We start from the raw sequence: 24,673 nt of genomic DNA on the forward strand, positions 1-24,673 counted from the left end.
AAAAGGATAGGCTTACATCCCTACCAAGTAAACTCTCATATTAATACAGCATATTCATCACATGTGCCACATCACTTAATTTTTTAATGTCAGAGACCTATACTAGTGCATTTATTATACATAAATAAGACTACTTCTATATTTATACCTAGATAAATATTTAAATGTTATATACTTTTCAATATAGGTCTTAAATCAAATTGCCAAACATTCTTAAAGAAATAAAAATTAAGCTTGCAAGTAGTAATGATCTGGAACTAGTCCTTCCATTTTATTTTTAAGGTATTCAAAAGTGCAATTACCAGCACTATTTCCTTTTAAGTGAACCAGATCATCTGATCAGTGACAAATCAACATATATACCATAAAAAATTAAGAAAAGCAGGGGTGGGAGGGAGGTAGTGGCAAAATCACCAAGACTTAAAAGTTGTCACAGACATTCCAAAAATCTGGAGTGTTAAAAAAAAAAAAAAAAGAAAAAAAAGAGGAAAAAAGAAAAGAGAAGCCAACATGCTAAAATCTTGTTTTTCTAGTTTCATCTGGTACAGAACTTTTACAGCCAAGGCATAAATCCCCCAAAAATGTGTTAATGGGAATTTTGGCATAACCTTCAATAAAGCAGCATTAACAGTGCAGTAACTTCAGCATAATATTAATAGCAAGGGACTCTATGTTCCACTATGACCTATGGAAAAAAAAAATCTTAAGGAGTTTAGCATTTAACAAAACAAGACTTGATGGCATCAAAGCTCTGAATAAACATTCACTCAGTGATGTTTCACGCCACTGAAATACAAGAAGAAAGGAATAATACAAGAGACTGTCAGTGAGAACAGTGCGACTGCCAAGCCACAAGCAGCAGATGTTCTTCAGTCATAAGACTGAAAGCAGGCTTTGTTTTACACATGTGTGTATGAGTGTGTGTATAAATTTAGACAGCATATATATATTCAACTTTTAATATATAATAGCTTTGCTGTCTAAATTTCCAGAACCTAAGACTTACTCCCTCTGAGGGTTGTTTTGTTTGTTTTGTTTAAACTGACTAGCTAGATATACTACTTACAGTCTTTTCAGAGATGAAAGCCCCAGAAAAGCTCCTGGATCTATGGTACTAATAAGGTTGTTCTTAAGATCCCTGTGGGGAAAAATTAAGACATTACATGTACCATAAATTACACTTTAAAACAGATATACATGCATGAAGATACACCAAACTTGCCTCAATTTATTTGAGAATCTCCAAGAAAAAAAAAATAACCCAGATTTTTACTTTCTCTGATGTAGCATCTTTCAAAATTTAAAAATCTGTATTTTAACTATATGGAGGAATAGAAACAGCATGTTTCCCTTACAATACAGCAGTATTCCCTTAAATATACTATCAGTTCATATCACATGAAAGAGTATAGAGTCAAAGATACTTTCCCACTGTGTCTGAATAGATTACAGCTATGCAGGGTGAAACATTTACTTATTACACAGTACGATATCGTTTAGAACAATGTTGTCTTCTTTAGTCTATCCAATTTTCAATACTTCAGTAGTGCCCAACATCTACCAAAAGGAGCAAAACATGATCCTAAAAATACACTGATGACACAACATCGCAAATTTCCACCTACACTGCTGGCACAAAAGAAAGCCCTGGCTGAAGATCCCAAATAAAGCTGGTGAAATAACTCCAGAGCAGATTTTTAAATCTTAAATTCTCAGGGACTGTAAGGAGAAATGTAAAGTAACCATGGCATTAAATTGCTTTACAATTGATACAGGATTTTTCACTCCCAACTTGAGATATTCTGAAGATACAGCTTAATTTGAAAGGTCACAGAAAGCAGCTGACAGCATTATATGGTTTTGAACAAACTTTATCACTGCATGTATGCTAAAATTATTTCTACCTCCTTATTCACCCAAGATTTTTATTAGACTACTATCTGAAACTTCACAGACACTTATTAGTACAAGTAAAATTTCTCATTCCTAGGTAATATCTGAACATTCTGCATTCGAAAAGAAAATTAGTGACTTCATTTAAAAGCTGTTTTAATATGCAAGAGTAGAAAAAACATCTCCTAAATCTACTACAATATTAATAATTCTTCCTGAAAGAAAGTAGTACAAGAGGATTACATCTACCATCACAGAGATATGCATGACTGAAAATAAAATTCATCCCAAGATTTCACAACAGCATTTCCTGCAGACAGATTAACTAATCGTAGCACAACAGTGTCATGGCACGTGGATCACGCTTGAAGCTGTAAATAAAAAGTTTAAATACTTGAAATACTTTAAATTTACCTTGCAATACATTAAATTAATTTCATATACACACTTCTCTTATCCCAACTTTATTTTCTTGCCCTGTATAATGGCAGTATCAGGAGCCTGAAGAACTGGCTCTTTCAGCAGACTTTTAAACACAGTACCACACCATGACAAATCTGAGAATATTAAATGTTATTCATTGCTTATTTACCAACAGTCTTTGGAGCAGAGAAGAAAAATTATAATTATTGTTCATATTTTAAAATTTCAGCTTAAAATCATGTAACTCCCACTTAAAATCTCACTGTTGAAAACACTGAGGGAGAAAAACCTTGACAACATGCCTTGGAAATCCACTAGTCTAGACTATCAGTGATCTTTAATTTCACTCCACAAAGTCAAAGAGTACTCCCTGATAAAGCTCTTTCTGAAATCCATTACAATGGATTCATACAGATGAATGTCCAAAGTGTTGGAATTTTCTCAACCTGCAACTACAACAGTCGGGGAGTCTCTTTTGTTTTGGTTTTTTTATGCCTCCCAGTGGCAGTCCTTCGTAGGCACTAGTTACGCATCCATCTATCAAAAAGTACTAGGAAAGGAAAACTGTGAAATAAGAGATACCTAAAGATGTCAAAATTAACAGTGATGACATGTCTGGCAGCCCTTCAGAAACAGTAAAATATATTCACACAGAGGCTGGTACAACTACCAGGACTCCAGCATCTAGGGCAGTTTTGACATGAAGAAATTACAGTAATGGTTAAATCAAACACACTGATATAATTCTCACATAAAAGGGTGGGGGGGAGACAATCTCATTAGAAAGCTGCATTTGGCTTTGAAGTTTTCATTGTTTTTACACTTATAAATACTTATAAATAGTTTTAGCAACAGAAAATTAATCATCTCAAACTTTGATTTTAATTTTTCTTTGGCAAAGTTCAACTGACAAGATATACTTATTTGCCCAAATAGAAGAAAAACCTGTCCAAGAGAAACCCAAAAGAAGAGGATTTGAGTTAGGGTAACATCTTTTATCTTACAGTAACTATATCTTTGGTCTAGCAATTAAAAATACTGCTAAAAAAAAAAAAGGTAGTAAGCAATCTGACACTGAAAACCTATTGAAAGATTCTAAATTTTCTCCTAAATCTGAATAACAATGCAAATAAGGATGCCCCATATTTATCAGTGAAGGTGACTAACTGACGTTACAACAGTAGAAAAACTTAGGTTTTAAGGAATGTGTTGAGGGTAGTCATGTAGTCCAAACTGTGGCACAAAAGTACAACTAAATCAGATGAACTGCCCCACTGTTACATACAGTAAAGCCCTGAAAACCTCAAAGGATGCAAATTTTACCATCACACAACTCTCTGTTTAACCGTTCTCATTATAAAAGATATTGTTGTGTCTAAGTGGAACAGTCCTTTATCAAATCCGTGATTAAGTAGGCAAATAGCAACTTCCTAATAAGCAAAAACATTTTTAAGAGCCTCAATGCCACACCCAATGTTCTTGTTAAGATGTGAAAAATATCCTAATGAATGATTACTTACATTTAACTATGGTTGAAAAAGAAAATCCTTTCGTTTCATTAGACTTTAAAATGAAATGTTTCAGTAGCCAGTTGTCTATGATTTAAAAGTTAGCATCACAGAATCTTCTGAGTTGGAAGGGACCCACAAGGATCTCTGAGTCCAGCTCTTAAGTGAATGGCCCATATGGGGATCAAACCCACAACCTTCGTGTAATCAGCACCATGCTCTAACCAACTGAGTGCACGTATACATACTTAAAAATTTACTGCTTTCTGTCTCAGCACAATAAATACTGTCTTAATTATTAATAAAGCATCCTGCAGGCACAAACTATGCATATATTCACATACCAACATATATACATTATTTAGCTTTCTCAACTACCATTGGATATCTTATCTTTTCTTCCTTAACACAACCTGAAAGTGAATGTCAAACAGGAAACGTATGAGCTACCATGAACTCTTCCTATAATGGAATGCCTTTTCAAAAGGGAAGTGAGGCAAGAAGACAAAGTAAGAAGTTGCAGAAATAGATTTTACGTTACACAAAAATCAGCCTATCCTTCCCACACCTCTATAGGGTGTAGATTTTACGCAGGCAAATACAACAGAGGTCCATGACTCAATTTTTATGTTTCACAGAACCATAGAATGGGTAAGGTTGGAAGGGACCACAGTGGGTCATCTGGTCCAACCTCCCTCCCTGCAGGGTCATCCCAGAGCACATTGCCCAGGATTGCATCCAGATGGTTCTTGAATATCTCCAGTGGGAGAGACTCTGGGCAGTTTGTTCCAGTGCATGCACAGTAAAGAAACTCCTTTTCATATTCAGGTGGAACTTCCTGTGCGTCAGTTTCTGCCCATTGCCTCTTGTCCCATTGCTTGGCACCACCAAGAAGAGCCTGGCTCCATCCTCTTGGCACCCTTCCTTCAGATATTGATAGACATTGATGAGGTCCCCTCTCAGTTGTCTCCTCATGAGACTGAACAGGCCCAGCTTCCTCAGCCTTTCCTTGTACCAGAGATGCTCCAGTCCCTTAATCATGTTCATACCCCTCCAGTGAACCTCCTCCAGGAGCTCCATGTCTTTCTTGTACTGCGGAGCTCAAAACTGGACACAGCACTCCAGGTGCACCTCACTAGGGCTGAGCAGGGGTGCAGGATCACCTCCCTCAACCTGCTGGCAATATAATGTACCCCTGGATACCATTGGCCCTCTTGGCCACAAGGACACACTACTGGCTCATGAACAGCTTATTGTCCAGCAGGATCCCCAGGTCCTACTCTACAGAGCTGCTTTACAGCACATTGGCCCCCAGCCTGTACTCGTGAATGGGTACAGGACCCTGCATCTGTCTTTGTTGAACTTTGAACTAATATCAAAATATAGCATAACAATGTCACTGGAGATTAAAATATTTCATATCTTTTTGTACAGACCCTTTTATTACCACTTAACACAGTTAAAGTCTTTGACCTGATTACTGTTATTTGCATGCTTTTTTTCCCTGCAAAAGTAGATAGAGACATAGCATAGTCATTTCCTACTACAACTAACAAACATTTCACCCTCCAGTAAAATAAAACTCTTCTTTGGTTAGCTTATCCACCTCTTTACAAAATAATGGATTAACAAATTCACACTTTCATAAGTTAACATATATGAACAAAATTATTAACAAATAGATTTGAAATTGCTACCATTTTTAATGTACTTCCTCAAAGTTTTGGTGCATAAAACCAACAAATAAAACAATTTTTCCCTTTCAATAGTAACAGTGCAGAATTGTCAGATGGGGATAAAGTCAAGAGATATCACATTTGAGTAAAATGATAACCTAAAGTGCAAGAACTTGCCAGTTGTAGATACCATATACCCAAGTTCACCTGAAAAATTGATAAAATAACAGAAACCATTTAAAAAATATGCACATTTTTATTAAAATGTCCAAGAACTAAACAGGAGAAAACAAGTTTAGTATGTTAACAGTCGAATTATGAAGTTGTGATTATTGATTAAAATTCAATCAATTGTTATGCAGATACATGTTCCTGGCATTCATTTGATTTACTTTTTTAGAGGCCTTAGTTAAATATATCAACACATCTGAAGTCTACCTGAAAACCACTAAAGAGAAATGGCAAATATTTTTGCTGTCAAGTACAACATCACAAGGAAGGAACAAAGAAGCATGAAATGCATACAAAATCTCTCCCCTAGTAAACAGTAATGTTAAATGACAATGATACTGTCTGAGTTAACTATTTAAATGCTGACTGAATTTATTTCTGTTGTCTCCATTTCATCTCATAAATTAAATGTGGGGAAAAGAACTTATCTACAAAGAAAGAAAACACTCATAAGGAAACAAGGGGAAGTATGAGTAATAAGAAAAAAATAAAAATAAGCAAGAAACTGTCAAAAAAAGTGCAATTTTCAAGGCTTGTTAGTTATCAAAATGAAAATTAAGGAAAACAATTTGAAACTGTGTTATGTTCAACATAACGCAAATGTTTAAAATAGTTTCTGTGGTTTTCAACTCATTTTCCTTTTATTCTTGATTATCCATTTAAGTTTGAAAAATTATTTTAGGTAAAATAGTAGTTTCTGTCCAAGAGCATTTAAGGCAGAAAAGTTTACTTTTACTATGGCTAAATATCTATTGTTTTTAAATAAGTCTTATACATACATACAAAAAAAAACATTAATAACTACTGTATCATACAATTTCTCCCTCCATTTATGATGAAGACATCTGGCCATTATTAGTCCTTTGTTGATGCACTAACTCCTACAACAGTGCACATAAAGAGTTCTCATTCAGATGAGACCACCATACCTTCTAAAACACTGCCATCCCAGCTCACTTTAAATGCTCCAAAAATGATGCCTTCCTGATGTTTTTTCCTTTTCATGAAAGAAGATATTAAAATAACCTAAAAAAACCCTTACAAAATATATTAAAAAAAACCTTACAAGTTACAGGAGTTAAATGGAAGAAAGCCACACTCCTATGATTTTAAAGAATATTAGGATTTGGACTCAGGGAGAAAATGTAAATTATCATCTCAGTCTAACTAGAGTTTCAAGTATTTCCTGTCTGAAAATTGTAATGAGTTTCAACAAATAACAACTGTCAGCAGATGCCTTTATTACCTAAGCAAATGCCATCACTGCTGATAGTCTGGCTTCTTTGGCACAACAGCTTACTTCTCCGATAAAGCTCATCTGCCAGTGCAAAGACAAATCTTTCTTCTGGTATGTGGGAGAGGAAGTGGTGGAAGTGTTTGAATTTATTTAGGCCAGGTGACTGGGATTGGAGCCCCGAAGTTTTAGAGGAAGAATAAAATACTTTTAAACCCCTGAAGCCATAAGTCGTTTGGAACTCTTCCTAGATGCTGTGAGATGATTACGAAACTGGCTACTTTCCCAGTCAAATGGCCTAGAAAAACCCTTATCTCTAAAGTTTATGCTTGCTCCCAGGTAGATCAACCTGCCAATCCTGACCTTCTACCAGCTGGAAAAAAGCTGACTGTAACAGAAGCTACAATGCTGCTTCTTATCCCATAGGCAATATATCATCTGAAAGGGAAAGTGAAAACAGGAAGCATAAGATATCCAAGAAGCTACTCCCATCAGACTCACTCCTGCCCCCTGTACATTCGGTATATACCAAAGTTGTGAAGTAAGCAGCAAAACTTTTAAAATATATGTCCACAACAAACTTAACATAAATCTAGCCTCTTTTAGAGGCTCTAATACATCCAACTTCCCCTAGAAATATACTTTGCAACTGTTCAACAAAGGGTTTGACGCTTCATAAGAAAAGAAATTAAAGAAGTAATTTTTTTAATAACATAAGCTTTTGTATTACAAAACCACCACCACCAAAGCAAATCCATTCGTCATAGCATTCCAGTGAACTTCCTACTGAAGCTGCCCTCTCACCTGCAGGTGAGATAATCCCTTTTTGCTGTTACGTGCCATTCATAAAGAGAACGCTTAACTATGTTAAGCATTCAATCACAAAAAAAATATGTTCTTTATCTTGATGTCTCTTAAGACATTTTGTTCTCAGAATTATTAATGAAACCTAAACAGTATATCACCTAATTTTTAAAGTGAAAATAGTTTTTTAAGAAGTACTTACAATCTTTCAAGAAGATGTAATCCAGAGAAGGAGCCATTCTTCAATTCTGTTATTTTATTGTTACTCAAAATCCTGTAAACAAAACGAGACAAGAACAATATATTATAGGTATGGTAACAAAATTATTTGCTGCAGCTTACACTTCCGGCATAAATATTTTTGTTTAGCAGCCTGTATATCCAACTACAATGCCTAGCTCATTGTCTTGAGGTGTATACAACAGCACTGCTTAAACACTACCAATGAGAAAAAGAAGATTTTCTGTTATATGTCCTAAGTACCATGCAAGCTTACATATTTAATATCTGAAATAAATATACCAGTCTAGGATTATTCTAATGAAAAAACCCAATTGGTGTAGTAGAAAATTAAGTATTAAAGAACAAATCTGTACATTCTTCTCTTCTGTACCCATTTTGGTTTTCCAAACCAGGCAGCACATGCCTGCTTCCAATTTCCTCCGCTGCCACTTTCAGCCACTCACATACACTCACTTCTCCCAGGTTGTGCCACCTTTCCCAGCCATCCTTCACACTTTCATCCTACTCCTAAACGTAATCTTTTTAAAACATCTGCAAATAAGCTCAGCAAGCATTCCTATCTATCCTTTCTTCTCTCTAAGGACCACATAACTGTGAATTCCCTCTTCCATTGAAATAACTGGATCAGGCCAATCTAGTCAAGTACCCTATCCTCCAATCACAGCCAGTCAGCAGATGCAAATTATCCTCAAGGTAGGAAATCCTTTGCATAGCTGGATGTTTCCTTACTTAGAAGGACCTGCTTTCTATAGAGATACATAGTTCTCTGTTGGTATCTGCAACACTCCTTACAAAAGGCTTCGCAGTACAATGCTCCATTCCATAAAGAATGCCTCATCTCACTCGTTTTGAAAATGCCTTCTGACAGCTTTATTTGATGTTCCTCACTTCTTACAGTGAAACACGCAGTAATCAATCCCTACCTACCCTCTCTATCACGTGTAATCAATCCCTCCCTAACCTTCCCTTTAGCATTATTATGTAGAAAACTAAATGTCTCCTTACACATGTAAACCCCATGCTTTACTTAATTATTCTTCACACAAAAGTCATTTGTGCCACCTTAAGAATTTCTGAGCTCTTTCCAGCTTTATTACACTCAAAATTGTGAGGTAAGACCACCAGAACTGAAATACTATTCAACACACAGACAAGTCACAAATCTACATAGTGGAATAATGATGTCTGTTTCCTACAATTTCCCTGATCTGCCTTTATCACTTGTGCCAAGAACCTAAGATTCCTGGTCAGCTCAGTGCCGATCATCCTATATATTAAGACAGAATTGTTTTCACCCCTGATACATTTTTTGGTTTTTTTTCTACAATGTGCTGCTGCTGCCATTTGACTGCCCAATTAGTTTCATAAACTTCTTCCAAAATTCTCTCTTTTACCCTCATCCTTATTACATCAATCAACTCACCCAACTATATCAATCCCTTACTCACAGTTTTACAGGTCATTAAGAAATAAGTTGCGCACTACAGGTCTCAGTGACTCCCCTTCACTGAGAAGGAGAACCATTTACTTCCACACTCTCTTATATCCTTTAGCAAGTTAACTGCTGACACAATGATCCTCCATTTAAGACTGACGGTATTTTCATCAAATGCCTTTGGCAAGGGACTGAGACACCCCTTTTGGAAAAGCATCTATGTCTCATTATACTGGATCATTCTAGTAAATATTTTGCTGATTCTGAAGAACTCCAAAGATTTGTGGGGAAGAGCTTCCCATTAGAGATGATGTAAATTTTACACGGTACCTGTATCTTTATTCAGGTTTCCAATATATTTATTATAGATTTTACTGATTTGTTCAACACAAACATCAGACTTGGAACCATGTAGGTGGTGATGCACTTACAAAAACAAGCATTTGTCATCCCTCCAGTCCTCAAAAATCAAGTTCATTCTAAGAAAGACTTCAGACATTCATCATATGACTTTTTCATCCCTGAGTTCTTCTAAAAGCTCTCCAGTTGCACCATCTTGTCCTGGAAATTTATTCACTCTGTCAAGCTGTGCCACAGCTTCTGCTACAGTGACTTCAATTTCAGACAGGTCCTCTATCAAGTACATCCTGCAAATGTAACATGCCCCTGCATTTCTTCACTTACACCAATTACATCTTCAGGCTGGATAACAATTTCTGCACCTAAAACTGACACTATGAGATTTCTTTCTGGTCTACAACATCTTTCAAACATCCTTTACAATAGCCATAAACCAAACACACACCCACACCCCCACACCTCTCTTTCCTCCAATGCATATAATTTACCATCATCTAATGACAAGGATTAATACTTCAAAACACATTATGAATAAGAAAAATTAAAATACAGAAATAACAATTCAAGAAAACAGGATCATTTTGACACAACTATATATTACTCTAAGCAGTTTTCTTCTTCAGGTTTCTCAAAGATTGCCTCAAGCCTCTGTGGTTTAGACAGACAATGTGCAGGCACGTTTATTTCTAAGAGCTCTGGCTTTGAGTCACTCTTATCATCTCACATACAGAGTCATGACAGCTGAACAAACCACTTGAAAATCTTTCCATTTCCAGTCTGATGGAGGGAATTTGAAGCCAATCTTAAATTATTAACAAAGGTAACAAGTTCTGATGCCAAAAGGAGGAGATCCCATTCCTTCTCCTCCCATTACAGTATTTCTGTGGGTCATCTTAAGTCATCTCTGATGCCCACTTGCTTGCTCCACAAGCAACAGATGTTAAACTACACATTTACCCAAGGAATCTTCCAAGATATAAATTTATATGTCAACTGCAAAGTGTGATCATCATAGTATGTATGCTACACAATCCCAGGTGAAGACTGATCACTGGAATGGTGAAAAGTATGAGGGGAAAAAAATACTTAAAAGTATACTGAGAATTTGCTATTTTATGTGCCAATAATGCCTGTGATATGCACTAGAGTGTCAGCTAAGAGCAATTGCTCTTGTGAAAATACAGTTCTGTAGTCAAGTACATTAAGTTATCTCACAGGAAGAAAATAAGAAAATTGCCCCTTGGCTGCAGCTGTGATAACTTAGATGACTGAACAAATGAAACAGTGTTTTTTTTTTTTTAAATATACATACAAACCAAGGAAACCCAGGTACTCCTAATAAATGTATATGTATTTCAAGGAATCTTTCCATCAAGGAAGGCACAACATGTAACAGAAAACCATGAGACACATTTGCAAGACTAAAAGTGTGGTGGTAATAATGATAATTATCATCTACTAATTGGAATGCCTGCAAAGCTAGTAAAATTTAGCTGAAACATTAAAATCAGATTGAAACTACTCTCACTTCTACTCAAAGACGAAAAGGTTTCAACCTAAATAGTAAGTATTATCTGTAAAAATAGTAGGTAGAGGATTAATTCAGTAAACCCAATAAAGTACACCTTTATTTCAACATCCTTCCTGGTTTCAGAAGCGTATGCAGGAAGAAAAATAGTAATAATATATAAAGAAATAAATGAAGGAGCTTATAAAAAAATCATTAATAGTTAATGTAAAGTGAACATAAGGCATAACAGCAGCAGCAAGAAAAGACAGACCAATTTCAGACTTATGGAGAAATTAAAAAAACAAACCATGAGGTTCACAAAACATCTAAATCAACGCAAGCAACCAAATTATAAGCCTTGGTAGCACTGATGTGACTTGTATCTTAGTCATAATTTACTTCATCTTAAAATTTATTAATTTATCTGTACTTTTGACAGAAAAAGAAGCTATTCGAAATGCAGCCAGAACCACTTCAAAAGTAGATATAACTGACTGAACTAAATTTAAACAAAACAAAAATTACAGTTCTGTAAAAAAAAATAGTTTTCTGACATTGCCTATAAAATAATAGGCCTAAAGTAGAAGCCTTTGAATATCTGTGCACAAGGTAAATTTCTCTCTTGAGTGTGATGTACAAATTACAGTCAGGCTGATTTAGTATTTTCTCTGCAGAGGCTGTTAGTTGCTCAACCATAAAGGTTTAGTACAATAAATGATGGATTTTACAACACACCATATAACCAAAAATACTTCATCACACTTAAAAATGTTGTAAGTATAATCTTAAAAAAATGCAGTTTAAAACTTGCTATTAATATATTTAGTCTATACATTATTTGAAGCATTAAGAGATGTGGAATAAGAAGACAAAACACCATAAAGCATTCACCTCAAAGTAGATGTTTTATGCTCACTTTCTCAGTTTCTGTGCATTAATGTACAGTGAAATGATGGACTATTATGTACTACTTAGACACAGGATATTATTTGTGATCAATAATAATTCTAAGTTACTAGTTTAAGACTATGATTTTTCCTATGAGGCAAGTAATTCTGAAAATATGCTAACTTTTCCATCTTTAGGAAGTTTAAAGAGAAAAGAGTAGAGAGCTACCACTGAGATGAGAGCTCCACTCATTCCTATCTTGTTCAACTCTTCTTTAACAAATGACTTTGCAATATAAATGATGTATCTGAAGATTTCATGAAGGCATTTCCACAGCCCAATGGCATTGTTGCTCCATATCCGATTTTTCTTTTCTTTTAAACGATCAACAATGCCTGCTTAGAACACATGCATTTTGCTTGTCCAACCCTTACATATCAGAAAATTAAAATTTGGAACTAACACAGCAATGTTAGTTCCTGTGTTAAAAAACATAGCCATGGGAATTAACACAAAAAACTTGGAAGAACAAGCAGCTGAAAAGTAGGTTCTAGAAAGAATCATGGACATCTCAAGTCACTTCATACAACACATCTCCCTCTTCCTTTGATTGAGCAGGAGAGCTGTAGAGACAGAGGTGATCTGAAATAATGCACCTCAAGAAAAAATAGAACACCCCCCTCAAAAAACACCCCCAAACTCCCCCCAGCTTTTCACCTATTCCAAGAACATTGCTGAAATGTTTCTTTGTTGAATATAGCTTGGATCAGTAAGCCCTTTTTCCATTTTGCTCCATAAAGTGGCAGAAGACTTTGGCAAACCTCTGCAAAGAAACAACTCTGACTCTTTACTTATTGGTGAGACCTTTAGCAGTAGAAGCACAGTTGGTAGCATGCAAAACATAAATGTAGTCGAACCCAAAGTCTGTCCTTTGTACTACAAAGAATTTTAGCATTAGATACTAAAGTTGATGTACTAACTTCTTTATATAGAAGGAAAAAAATCACAGCTGCATCTGTTTTTACCATTAAAATAAGAAAGTAAGCACTAAGTGGAAAAAGTTTTTTCCTGTGAAACGATTTTGGCTAGTCAGCTATAAAACAACCATCACTAAGACAGCAGTCAACGAGGTACGAATTCAGAATGCATCTCCAAACTTCACATATGAATCCTTTCAGCAGATATTATTAAAACACATACATCCATTAATGCTCCTACCCTGTAGTCAAAATGGCCATCAAGAAGCCTGTATGAGGACTGGGAGACTCTAACTTTTAGCTGAATGCTGAAGTAGCTTCCAGAACATATTTTAAGAGATTCAAATAGAGAGCCAGGAAATAGAAAATAAATCAGATCATTTCACAGTGACTGTATACTCTAAGGACTGGGAAAGCAGCCACCAGAACAAGTCAAACTAAAATAACCATCTGTGCAATGAAGAAAAATGCTTTCTGCTGAAAGTTGTGAACATGCAAAAAGAAATACATCTTTCAAAGTTTATCTTGTAGAAGCTGTGATTTAACACAGATATAAACCCAATATTTTTCAACAGTTAGTATTTTGCCTTCTAGTGAGTTACAGGTGTCAAAAGCAACCTAGTAATGGATTGAAGTGAACATGAACAGTACTTGCTTAAAAGTAACTCTGAAATGAAAACACTTCACCAAGCTCTACACAGTGAAAGAACTATGAATCCTTCCAAAGCCCCTAACGAAAGGAGACAGTGTTTTCCAATTCAACAAAAGCATTATAATTGAGGAAGCTCAGCAATGAAATATTTGCAAAACAGAAGTTTGCAAGAGATAAAAGATTTCCTGTGCTATTTCATTGTAATGCATATTAAACAATATTAAAATTGTAAACTAAACCACTCACAAGTAATGAAATTACAGAATTAAAGCTCTATTTATATTGCTCAATTTTTAACTGGTAATGTGCTACCTTTATATAATCTCATAAGGAACCTTTGATTTTCCTACACAATCCCTACATTATTCAAGCATTAATGCTCACTATGCACTGCCATTAGAGAAGTTTTTTCTTGATATTCAGTGGCCATATGCTTTATTTATTGCTTTTCATTAAAAACAAACTGTTCTTAAGGAGAGAAATTTATTTCTGGTGAAATACAGTGTCAATCACTGGAGCAACTCAGCAAGTTTTTCTATGTAAAAGTACTAAATAATAATCATCTTAGAAAAAGCACAGAACTGAGGGGCAAAATAGAATGCAAGAATAAGTAGCAATGTTGCTGAAAATTATATTACTTTCAAAATAAATTATTGTGAAATTACAACCTTACCAATCAAACCTCTCTTTCGCATACTTATCCCACATTCAAAAGCCTACCTAAGAAAAAATTCAGAGGACACAACAACATCCAATTTCTTCCAACACTAACTCTGAGTTGCCGTTTCTAAAAGCTAGCAAAAAGCACAGGTAATCTAACCCTTGTGACCATTGCATTTTAGGAAGCTTCCTCCAACTTCTCTCTCCCCTGTTTTTATCTGTAGCATCTGCATTATTTTAAGAGATGATGATCAACTTTTTCTGTAGTAACCATCCTGTCTTACTACCTTCTGCTCCCTCCAGGATTCCCACTCACTTGCAGTTCAGTGCATGTTTGTTTGCCCAACCCAGAAAACCTCCATACATACATGCCAAGAGCGTAACTCACTTCACAAGAAATACTGCACATGGATGCCTAGCCAAACACTCCTAACTTTAGCTGTTATGGCAAATAAATTCAATGTGTCATATCATAGAAGTATTAATTATAGCATACACTGTCACACCCAGTGTCACATGAATTTACACTTCCTATCAGGTGTACCTGCTCTCTAGAAAGTGCTTTGTTTAGACAAGCACTTCCTGTCAGATGCTGGCACACAAAGATACATTTACAAAGATTTATATCCTAATCCTACAGAAGTAAACAGTTTTTGGATAGTTTAACTCCCTGAACTGACTAGGCATGGAGCCAGACAAAGGCTAGTACTGAGCCAGGGAGGGGAGGAAAAAACCCTCAAACATCCACACAGTGAGAGACTGGGAGGTGAAGGTACAAACATCAGCTCCAGTTTAGGCTACAGTTTTACTGACAGCTGGATGCAGATGTAACATTACTCACTCAGAGGGAGACATCTCCTCTATGGTGTCCTTGCTTCTCATCCCTGTGTCAGAAGCAGGAAGAGAGGGTTGAAGGGAACCTCCTTTCTCCAGCACAGAGCTGTAAGGTCACCTCACTACAACCCACAGAAACTTTAATGAGCCCATCGACAAACAATTTTGAGAATTGCTTTAAATTCGTTTTAACACCAGAGGTTGTTATCCTAAAACAAAAGTTCGAGGTATTGGAATCAGTTGTCTGGGACGTTTGACAGGATGTTTTTTAAAATCTGAGTTTCAAGGTAAAATGTACTCTATAAAAACACAGGTTAACCATAAATGAGTTCTTGTATCTGACAGAAATAAGCCTTTGTGTTCAGATGGAAATAGTGGAATTTAGCTGCCTATTTCTTAAATGTCTTTAATCAATCTGCATTTATTATGTTTGGGCTTTTTCCTCTTAGTTGGCCTGTCTTACCAAAAATGTCAAGTTCCTACTCCAGAAGGGACGACTCTGTAGTCCTGCCAAAACTGGCTGACCAGCTTGGATCACACACACCACCAAAGCAGCGTGGCTCCTTTGGGACCTAGAAGCTCTGCACTGCAGTGCACTGGATCCCACTCACTCTAAAGCAGCTGGAGACCTGAAAGACAGTAGTGTACTGCACCACTGGACATGCCCTGTGGCATTACAGGAGGCAGAGCCACAAGGTAGTAATCCATATAAACAGTAAGTAATGGATATGATCTCTAGCACTCTAAAGGCAACAAGACATTGCAGTTTTCACTGCTAAACACACAAACAGTGAAATAGAAAGGTGAAAATAAAATTCTCACCTATTTACTGTGTAAGGACTAAAGATATTTAGTAGATTTTTTAATGATAATTAATATTTAAAATTTATCATTTATCTCACAAAAACATACTTTATCTGAAGTTCTTAAATTTAAAACAATTTATTATCACTGATGAAAAGGAGTGCTCAACTGTTTTTAATCTTCATGGATTAATTACTAGTACAAAGAAAGCATTTAAACTGAATAGATTAAATTATAGACCATTATGGTGACAATACAGACTAAATAAAGCAGTAATGACAAATCCATGAACCTGCACATATAAACCATTAAATTATGAATAATCTAAACTTGCAGCTCCATAGTTGTTTTAAATTACAAAAACAACCTTTGAAATATGAACAAATTGCAAGCAATGAGACACAAGTAGTGATTTGTTCTTCATCCCTGCAGCACAAATTCTAGTTCGAATTCTTTTACCCTTGGCATTAAATAAAAGTTTTAGTATTTTGCAGTTCTGCCAAACTGAAACAAAAACAGGAGTACTACTGATCAATAAAAGACAACAATAAAAGAAAAAAGTATTAGTTGTGAAGATAAAATCTGTCTTCCTGAGGCTAGATACAGCATAACACATTGAACATTAAATACTCACTGAAGGGTTTATGAACACTTAAAGAACATTGCTTATATAGGTAGCTTCATAGGAATAAAGGTATTGGGCAATTTTACATTAATAGTGTAGTTCAGAGAATTTTAAGAAAATTTTTTTTTCCATTACAAAAATTTAAATTTGCTCTCCAGAATTTTGCAGAACTTATCTCTCTCCTCCTCCCTTATTTCCAACTCGGCAGGAAACAATACGTAGCTCTGATGCAAAATCTGAACCCCAAGCTTGTTGTATCTATGGTACAGAAGCCATATTTCTAATTACCTCATGTATTTAATCAAAAGTATGATAATCCCATTGTAAAAGGCACCTAAGAACTTAAAAATGCTTATATAGAATAGTTTTTTGAAAAAATAAAGTATGAATTGATACAATCATTATTGCATGAAGACTATTACCAATTACAACCCAACACGTGTTAAAGCCATTATTGCAACACTACATGAAATAAGACAACACTATTCAAACTTGACTGTGTATCCCAGTGGATACATATAAACAACATAACATGTTGCCTTCCAAAGCTGAATAGTTATTCATGTAGAACTAAATATTGAATTTAGAAAAAAACACTGTTCAAATTGTGACTTCAGAATTTTCTTGCAATGTTCAAATAGACACAAAAGTGTACACAATAAGAGAATACTGTATGTAGCCCATATCCTGTAATAACAGCAATGAATCAGCGTTGAAAAAGTACATAAAGAAAAGCACAAATGTGATTTTTAATATGGTTATCATCTCAAAAAGGTAAGCCATACAAGTTCTGACAGATATATACTGAATAGGTCTACTAGAACACAAGCCTACCAGAAAATGAAACATTCTGATGACTTTGAAGAGTCGAATGTCACTGGTAAAAAGGCATGTACATGTAATTGTGAATTACTACATTGTGGCTACAACAATTCTCCAGTACTACTTCTGTACTGTCACGTGTTCACAAGTACAACACATTTTACATAGCCTGCATGTCCACTAGTCAAAGAAAATTTTCAGCTTTAATGGGAGTTATTAGCACTTTGTACCTTCAAAAAATGTTATCACTGCCCAAGTTATTAGTACTGACTAAACAGTCTAAATTGACTACTCTAAAAAAAACCAAACCCAAAACAAAACAACCAAAAACCAAAAAAGAAAGCCAATAGCTGTCAAGAGTACCATTGAGTTAGTAACAGAAATATACTTTAAAAGAAGAATCAAACTTCCACAGAAGACATTTACATTACACGTAACTCAGGTAGTTACAATGTAGTCCCAAATTGTGATACAAGCAGCTTTTTGCAATATGAGTGACATTTTGCTTTGAAACTTTTTGAAATTTTGAATTTGTGCTACAAATGGAAAAGCTGCACAGATATTTGGAAAGCCAAGTAAGTATTTTGAGCTGCAGTTTGATGTGATTTTATTTAGGAGCCGAACACAAACTGTAACATTTTAAGATGTTTCCCAACAGCAACTCAGTTAAGTGTGTCTTTGAACAGCTCTGAACACAAACCCAGGCCACTGCTCTGGCTTGTAAATCCTAACACTTTTGTAAGTGCAAACACTGATACTCCTATGTTCCTATAGGGATATGTGGTCAAGCAAAGTTGTTTGTAGACCATTAAGTCTCCTGATTCAGAAACACAATTCTTTACTAAATATATATGCTTTTTCTGTGTTTATTTAGACTCCTATTCCAATAGCATATACGTAAAAGGTAAGTAAAACTTCTCAACAAATAACAAGTATCACAACTTCAAAGGCTTGTCTTCAGTGGAATTACACATTCTCTTCCAAAAAACAAAGTAATGGCTAATATCCAATAAGTTATGGCATCATCATTTGAGCTTCCATCAAGAAACACGACAGCAATGGATATCTTATCTCAGCTTCTATCACAAGAGTACAATGCATTCCTTACCTCAATGTCCATCATGGCAATGGCTTCAGCATCTACTGAAACTCAGAGCATGTCAGACAAAGTATGGAGTTAACAACACTGGGTGAATGTATCTTCACACCAAAAGCATCTCATCTGGCTGGTTAAACTACAAAGGTCAAAGTCATCTACGGTGTTCATGTAGATCCACCCTTCATTTGCATCCCCATCAGTTGTTATTACATAAGGCTAGGAAAAAAGTCCCTTCCCTAGCTATAACCAAACTTGAATTCACCTTGGAATTTGACCTACTCTGCCCAGTAAAGCAACAGCTAGTTCTACTTGGATTCTAAAGGAATTTCAATTTACCATACTGGCAGAAATTATAAACATTACCTGATCTCCCATAAATATCTCCCTGTACTTTAATACTCCTCTTCCAGTGTTTCCTTTATTTTGTCTCTTATCAATTGAAATCAAGTTAGGATATTTTTTCTGAACTGTAATTCTAATAACTGTATTCTAATAATATTGACCCAAATTTCTGGGACAATAACATGTTTTGTGGCAAACACAGGCCAGGGCATTTCCTAAGTTAAGTGACCTTGCCCAACTTCTCAATATCATTGCTGACCACTAACTACAATGGTGTGCAAGAAGGAAAGAAGCCGGCCAGCATCCTCAGATGCTACTCATTTATCCTAATTTCCAGTAGTTCTCTCATTTCCTCACTTTTTAGAGACTTTTGTCCTCAAAAACATGTCTTGGGGGAAAAAGAAATTGTAAATGCTAAATGCACAGTAGCTGATCTGCTGAAAGTCTAAGAGTCTGACCAATGATAAGGATTAAATCACGATTTCTAAAATGCATATAATCACTTCATTGGCATCATTCCAAGCTCACTCAAAAAATAAGAAATTATATAAAACTACACAGATCCTTCTATTTAAAATTGGTTTGTGCAAAATAAAGAGTCAACATAAAACAAAACTGAATTAAAATGCAGCTGACCTACACAGTGATCTATTTTCAGCTATTTATCTCTAAAGTGATCGACTAACGCAAAAAGATATAATAGAACTAGTACTTATCTTAATAGAAGAATCCCACAAGAATCAAGATTCAAGATAACTCAAGGCAGTTTGACTCTAATCAGACAACCTTCCACTATTCACCAAGTGCTGCAATTCTAAGTACCAGCTTGGAAGAAAAAAGTAATTTTTGGCAAAAGATTAAATAACGATTAACTAAGCCACTACTAATCATGATGTTAGTGAAGTGGCACTTGGCAACAAACCCCATAAATCACCAACACTTTCTATCCAGGTTAAGATGCATCTGGTAATAATAAAAAAAAATAAAAATTAAGAAAAATAAACCAACAAACCACAAAAAAAAACCACCAAAACCCAACCAAACCACAACAAAACACTCAGAGATATGGAAAGTCATGCCTCAAGAGTCAACAAACTCAAAAGATTCTAAACCTGAACACAACAGTTAGTGTCCACTCTCTTAGAAAAAGCAGGACCATTGATTTAACACTCCCTGCCTTATATTTAAGCAAAATTTCAAAGTGTTCATTACATTATATCAACACAGTTATGATATTTACTACAAATAACAATGAAAAAAATTATAGTTTCTTGCTACATCTACTAAAAAGTTCAAAATGGAAAACTAAATGTTTCAGAAGTTACTATGAACTTCAAAGGCCAGTTAATTGAAAGCAACTAATCAGCATATGTAGATATGCTCTATATACACTCTAGATATTGAAGGAGTATGAAAACAAGACGAAAGATGAACCATTCTTCCAAATTCTTCTGTCACTGTAATTATGAACAAATATCCACTCACAGCAAGGTTGCTGCGTTTTATATCTGCTTATCTTTCACAGCAATCAGAGCTTCAAGTATTTTAAATCAGCGATTCAGTTTTTTGAACCAAATGACCTCCACAGTCAACTTCAGCATATCAACAATACTAACATCTACTTTATCAAAGTTTTTATGGATAATACCATATTTTTAACATTTAATCAGCCGCAAAGCACTTGAAGCTAACAAAGACTGAAATATATTTGTTGTTCAAACAGTTGTTACCTTCTACTATTTACTTGGTTTTCTACTTTAGAAACTTGACATAGGAACATTTATGGTCACTTCTCACAAGTCATTTACAAATATTCTCTGAACCCTTGCAGATTGCCAAGTGAGAACTACTACTTAAGCTTTTTTTTGGCTTTCCCTTTTCTTATAGGTCCAGGTCCATGCCTCACCTCAGTAAGGCTTCCTGAAGGAAGCCCTTCTTGGTGTTTTGGTGCTGTCAAAGTTCACAAGAGGAGCAGGCAGATTATTGTTCTCATGACAGAACTACACAAATTCTGTACTTTTTAAATGTTGGATTACTAATAGATCTTTCAAACCTGTGTTTCCCACTTAAGCAGATAAATATGTTGAGCTAGACCCCATAATTCAGTTTCTTTTCATCGACTCTCTTATCTACTACTTGACGGCACTTGCGGCTGGGTTCCACTTCTAGGACCAATGCGATCCAGTGCCGATGATGATCCTTGCCCCTGTCAGGGGCGTTGGACCATCTGATCGTTAAAGCTCCTTTCCAACACAAACCACTTTACGAACTTCTTTGCTAAAGTGACGAAGCAAAACGACTTGCAAATCCATTTCTTACTTCGGAGTAAGTCGCGCATCGTGTTTGAAACTTATTATTCAAATGGGTAAGCGATGCTTCCCTCAACACAAAACTAGCACGCCTACTGAGAGATGCGGGGGAGTGTGGGGATGCTGTTCCACGGGGTGTTAGGGCCTCCGCGGGACGGTCCCGCCCCTCCGGTGAGTTACGGGACGCTTCACCCCCTCCTAAAATCACCATCCCGGGAAGCTGAGGGAAAACATGAAAAGCACATCCGCTCCAGGGCCTTTCTCCAGGGGGGGAGGGTGGCGACCCGCACCTCCAGTCCCGCCCCACCTCACCCCGCTGTACCTCAGCCCGCATCCCCGCCCCGTCCACGTCGCCCAGAGGCCGCCCCCCCCCCCCCCCCACGCGGGGCCGGTACTCACAGGGTGACCGTGCGGTTGGGCAGCGCCTCGGGAGGCAGGACCTGGGCGAGCTCCAGGTTGCTGCAAACCACCTTCACCTCCACGGGGCCGCCGGCCGCCGCTTTGCCGGCGCTCTTGGGGCGCCCGTCGTACTTGCAGCCCGGGGGCAGCGCGGCTCCGCCGCCGCCCAGGGCCGCCAGCAGCAGCAGCGCGGGCAGGAGGAGCCGCACCGGGCGGCGGCGGCGGCCGTGGCAGCGCGGCGGGCAGCAGGGAGCGCGGCGGCCCGCGGGCGGCATGGCGGGGCAGCGCTGGGCCCCGCGCCGCTCCTCCCGGCCACGGGCGGGAGAGGCCGGCGGAGGGAAGGGAGAGAGGGAGGGGGCCGGGCCCGCCCTGGCCTAGCCCCGCGGGGGCGGCACCGCCGCCATGTGGTGCGGGCGGGAGCCGCGTCCCTTTGTGTGGGGCCAGGCGGGCCGAGCGCGGCGGCAGCGCCGCCTCCCGCCGGGGCCCGACCCCGCGGCACCGAGCGCGCCCGCCGGGCCGCGGCACCACTGCGCAAGCGCTGCGGCGGCGGCCGTGCTCCCGCGCCTGCGCGCCGTCGGGCTGGGGTCGAGGGAGTCCCTGGGCTGGCGTGTTTCTGACGGCCGGTGCCTGTGGGACCCCGCGTTCTGCAGAGCCCAGAGCCCAGCGCCCCTTTGGCGCTTTGTGCGCCCTGTCCCCCTCGAGGGATCGAAGTAGAGCGCTTTGGTTTCTCTCTGCTTCTATAACTCGCCTCGTGCCCCTCACCTCCACTCTAGCGAGTGGGAGCGTTGCCGTTCATGCTCCGTGGAGAAAGGACAATCCCCTGCCGAAGTTCTGAATGGCTTCCCAAATTCTTAAGGCGAAGTAAGCAGCACTTGTGAGACCTTTGTCCTCAAATCATCCCTGTAAAACGAGGAAAGCAGTTATTCTCGCTTGACAGCCAGAGAGTCACATTATCCAAGTATCAATCTCAAATGTAAAAAAACCCAAAACAAACCAAACACATAAAAACCCACCACCACCACCCACCCCCATCCACACACACACACACAAAAAACCCCAAAACCAAAACAAAAAAAAAAAGCGAAAAAACCCCTACCTACAACGTGTGTTTTCATTGCACACTTGGGCTACTTTTCTGGGTGTAATTAGGTCACGTTCTCATATTTCCTTGCAGCTAGGCCTGCCAGGCGCAAACGCTTCTGTGCTGGTGACAGCTGAAATTCTCAATACGTTCACCTGTGGTAGGTGTGAGGAGAATAAAAGAACTGTTACCTAACTCGCAATCAAATTACAAGAACTGGCAGCATCTACTTAAAAATTTTAAGATAGATTTTGCAGAACTTGTGGGAAGTTCTGGTCCCTCACTCAGAACTTAAGGGTGCTCCATCCTTGCAGAAGAGCACTGGTAAATAGCACCCTGCAAAATACCTGATATTACACAGAAATGCCATTTTAGATATTGGCAGTAACAGCTGCCAAAATGAGTTTTACAAAATCTTTAACTTAAGATGTCCTTAAATAATGTTGAACACTCAGACTGTGACTCAGTTTTAGACATAACCTAATGAAAGATTCTGACAAACCATCAGAATTGTGGATTGGAGCAAGAAGAAAAAGGTTACAGTAAAAACATCATAATCACCCTTTACTGTGGCCTCTTACAAATGAAAATGGAACCTGTCCCCATGTACTGAGATTGTTGACCAGAGTGCAAAGAGGACACAGGTCTCTGAACTTTAATATTATATTTGTGCACCACTGAGTCACTCAACAGGACCAACCTGATCTGGGTGAGATGCGAGGCCATTGTCACATTGGAACTAAATTAGGTCAGGACACAAAATGCAAAGTTGACAATGCTTTTCTACTCTTATGGTGCAGTTATACTAACTGTAAGAGAAGAGAGGTCTAGTTAGCATGAAATTCACCAGCGTAGAGTTAATTCTTTCATTTTGGACTTTGTTTTAAACAAATTCAGGCTGCAGAGTGAGTTTTTATTGGAACGGTGCTTTGTATCATAGAAACTTATCATTTTTGATCTGCCACCAGGAGTTTTAAAGCTGGATTGACTGTATCAAACCATGGCCCAAGATACTTTTTCCCTCAGAAGTAGTGCTGGATTAAACACTTCCACCCTTTTGCTGCCTTCTTCCCATAACCTTTGGCTGCATCAGTAACATGTCCTGATTCACTGCACAACTACATAAAAGGTTTGTGCTGGGTGAAGGATCAACATGGAGAAAGGGCATAAAATTGCCTCTTCTGGCAGCATGGGGCAGTTTGTGCCAGTTTAGACCATTGATCCCACCAGAATTTTGGCTTTGCATCACCCCAATTTCAGAATAGCTAATCAAGATTGTACTACTGAAGGGAACATTCTCATGGTTTCCCTCAAGCTACTTGCTTCTCTACCTTGTCTTGCATTTGTGGCAATGCGTGTGTTTTGACCAGTTGTATCAGTGAGATGATCCATATGGTCACATAATCTAAAGGTGATGATGAGAATGGGCAGCTGTTGCTTCTGGTGTCTGTGATCACAGCCCATCTTAATTCTCCATTTTCCCATAATCCTGGAGAGTCAAATTTGTTGTTATGGCTTTTCATCTTAATGTCATGTCTAATTCCTTTCATTCTAATTTAGAGATTTGTATGTTACTTGCCCTTTATGTTTATGAGCTATCTGCTCTGTTCTTTTCCTCTCCACTGAAACCACCCCTACTAAGATCTCTAACTATGGATCCCAGTTGCTAAACTACAGTTTTAAATTATGTCTCTGTTTAAACTGCAGCTGTTGAAACCTACAAGTGTTGTTCTCTGATTTTTATTCTAAGTTTCACTGCTTCTGCAGTGAATCTAATTCCACAGTCTATTGTTCCTTACGTGTCTTCAAAAAGTTTGAAGGCTTCAAGCAAAAGTCTCTTCTTGAAGGCTTATGCTTTTCCGAT

At 37.6% G+C, this 24,673-nt stretch overlaps 1 protein-coding gene across 1 annotated transcript in view; it reads right to left on the reverse strand.

The window, feature by feature from the left end:
• The window catches only part of ADGRA3 (adhesion G protein-coupled receptor A3), a 55,685-nt gene extending 33,682 nt beyond the window's left edge, over window positions 1–22,003 (reverse strand). Inside the window, exons 1-3 of the mRNA XM_027686553.1 lie at window positions 21,729–22,003; window positions 7,972–8,043; window positions 1,067–1,138 (exon numbers count right to left, since the gene is read on the reverse strand). Of these exons, the coding sequence (XP_027542354.1) occupies window positions 1,067–1,138; window positions 7,972–8,043; window positions 21,729–22,003 (419 nt within the window). The remainder of the gene's footprint in view (window positions 1–1,066; window positions 1,139–7,971; window positions 8,044–21,728) is intronic.
• Between the last annotated feature and the right edge of the window lie 2,670 nt (window positions 22,004–24,673).

The sequence above is a fragment of the Neopelma chrysocephalum genome, unplaced genomic scaffold (genome assembly GCF_003984885.1).
Source record: "Neopelma chrysocephalum unplaced genomic scaffold, ASM398488v2 Primary Assembly neopelma1_71, whole genome shotgun sequence".
Lineage (NCBI taxonomy): Eukaryota > Metazoa > Chordata > Aves > Passeriformes > Pipridae > Neopelma > Neopelma chrysocephalum.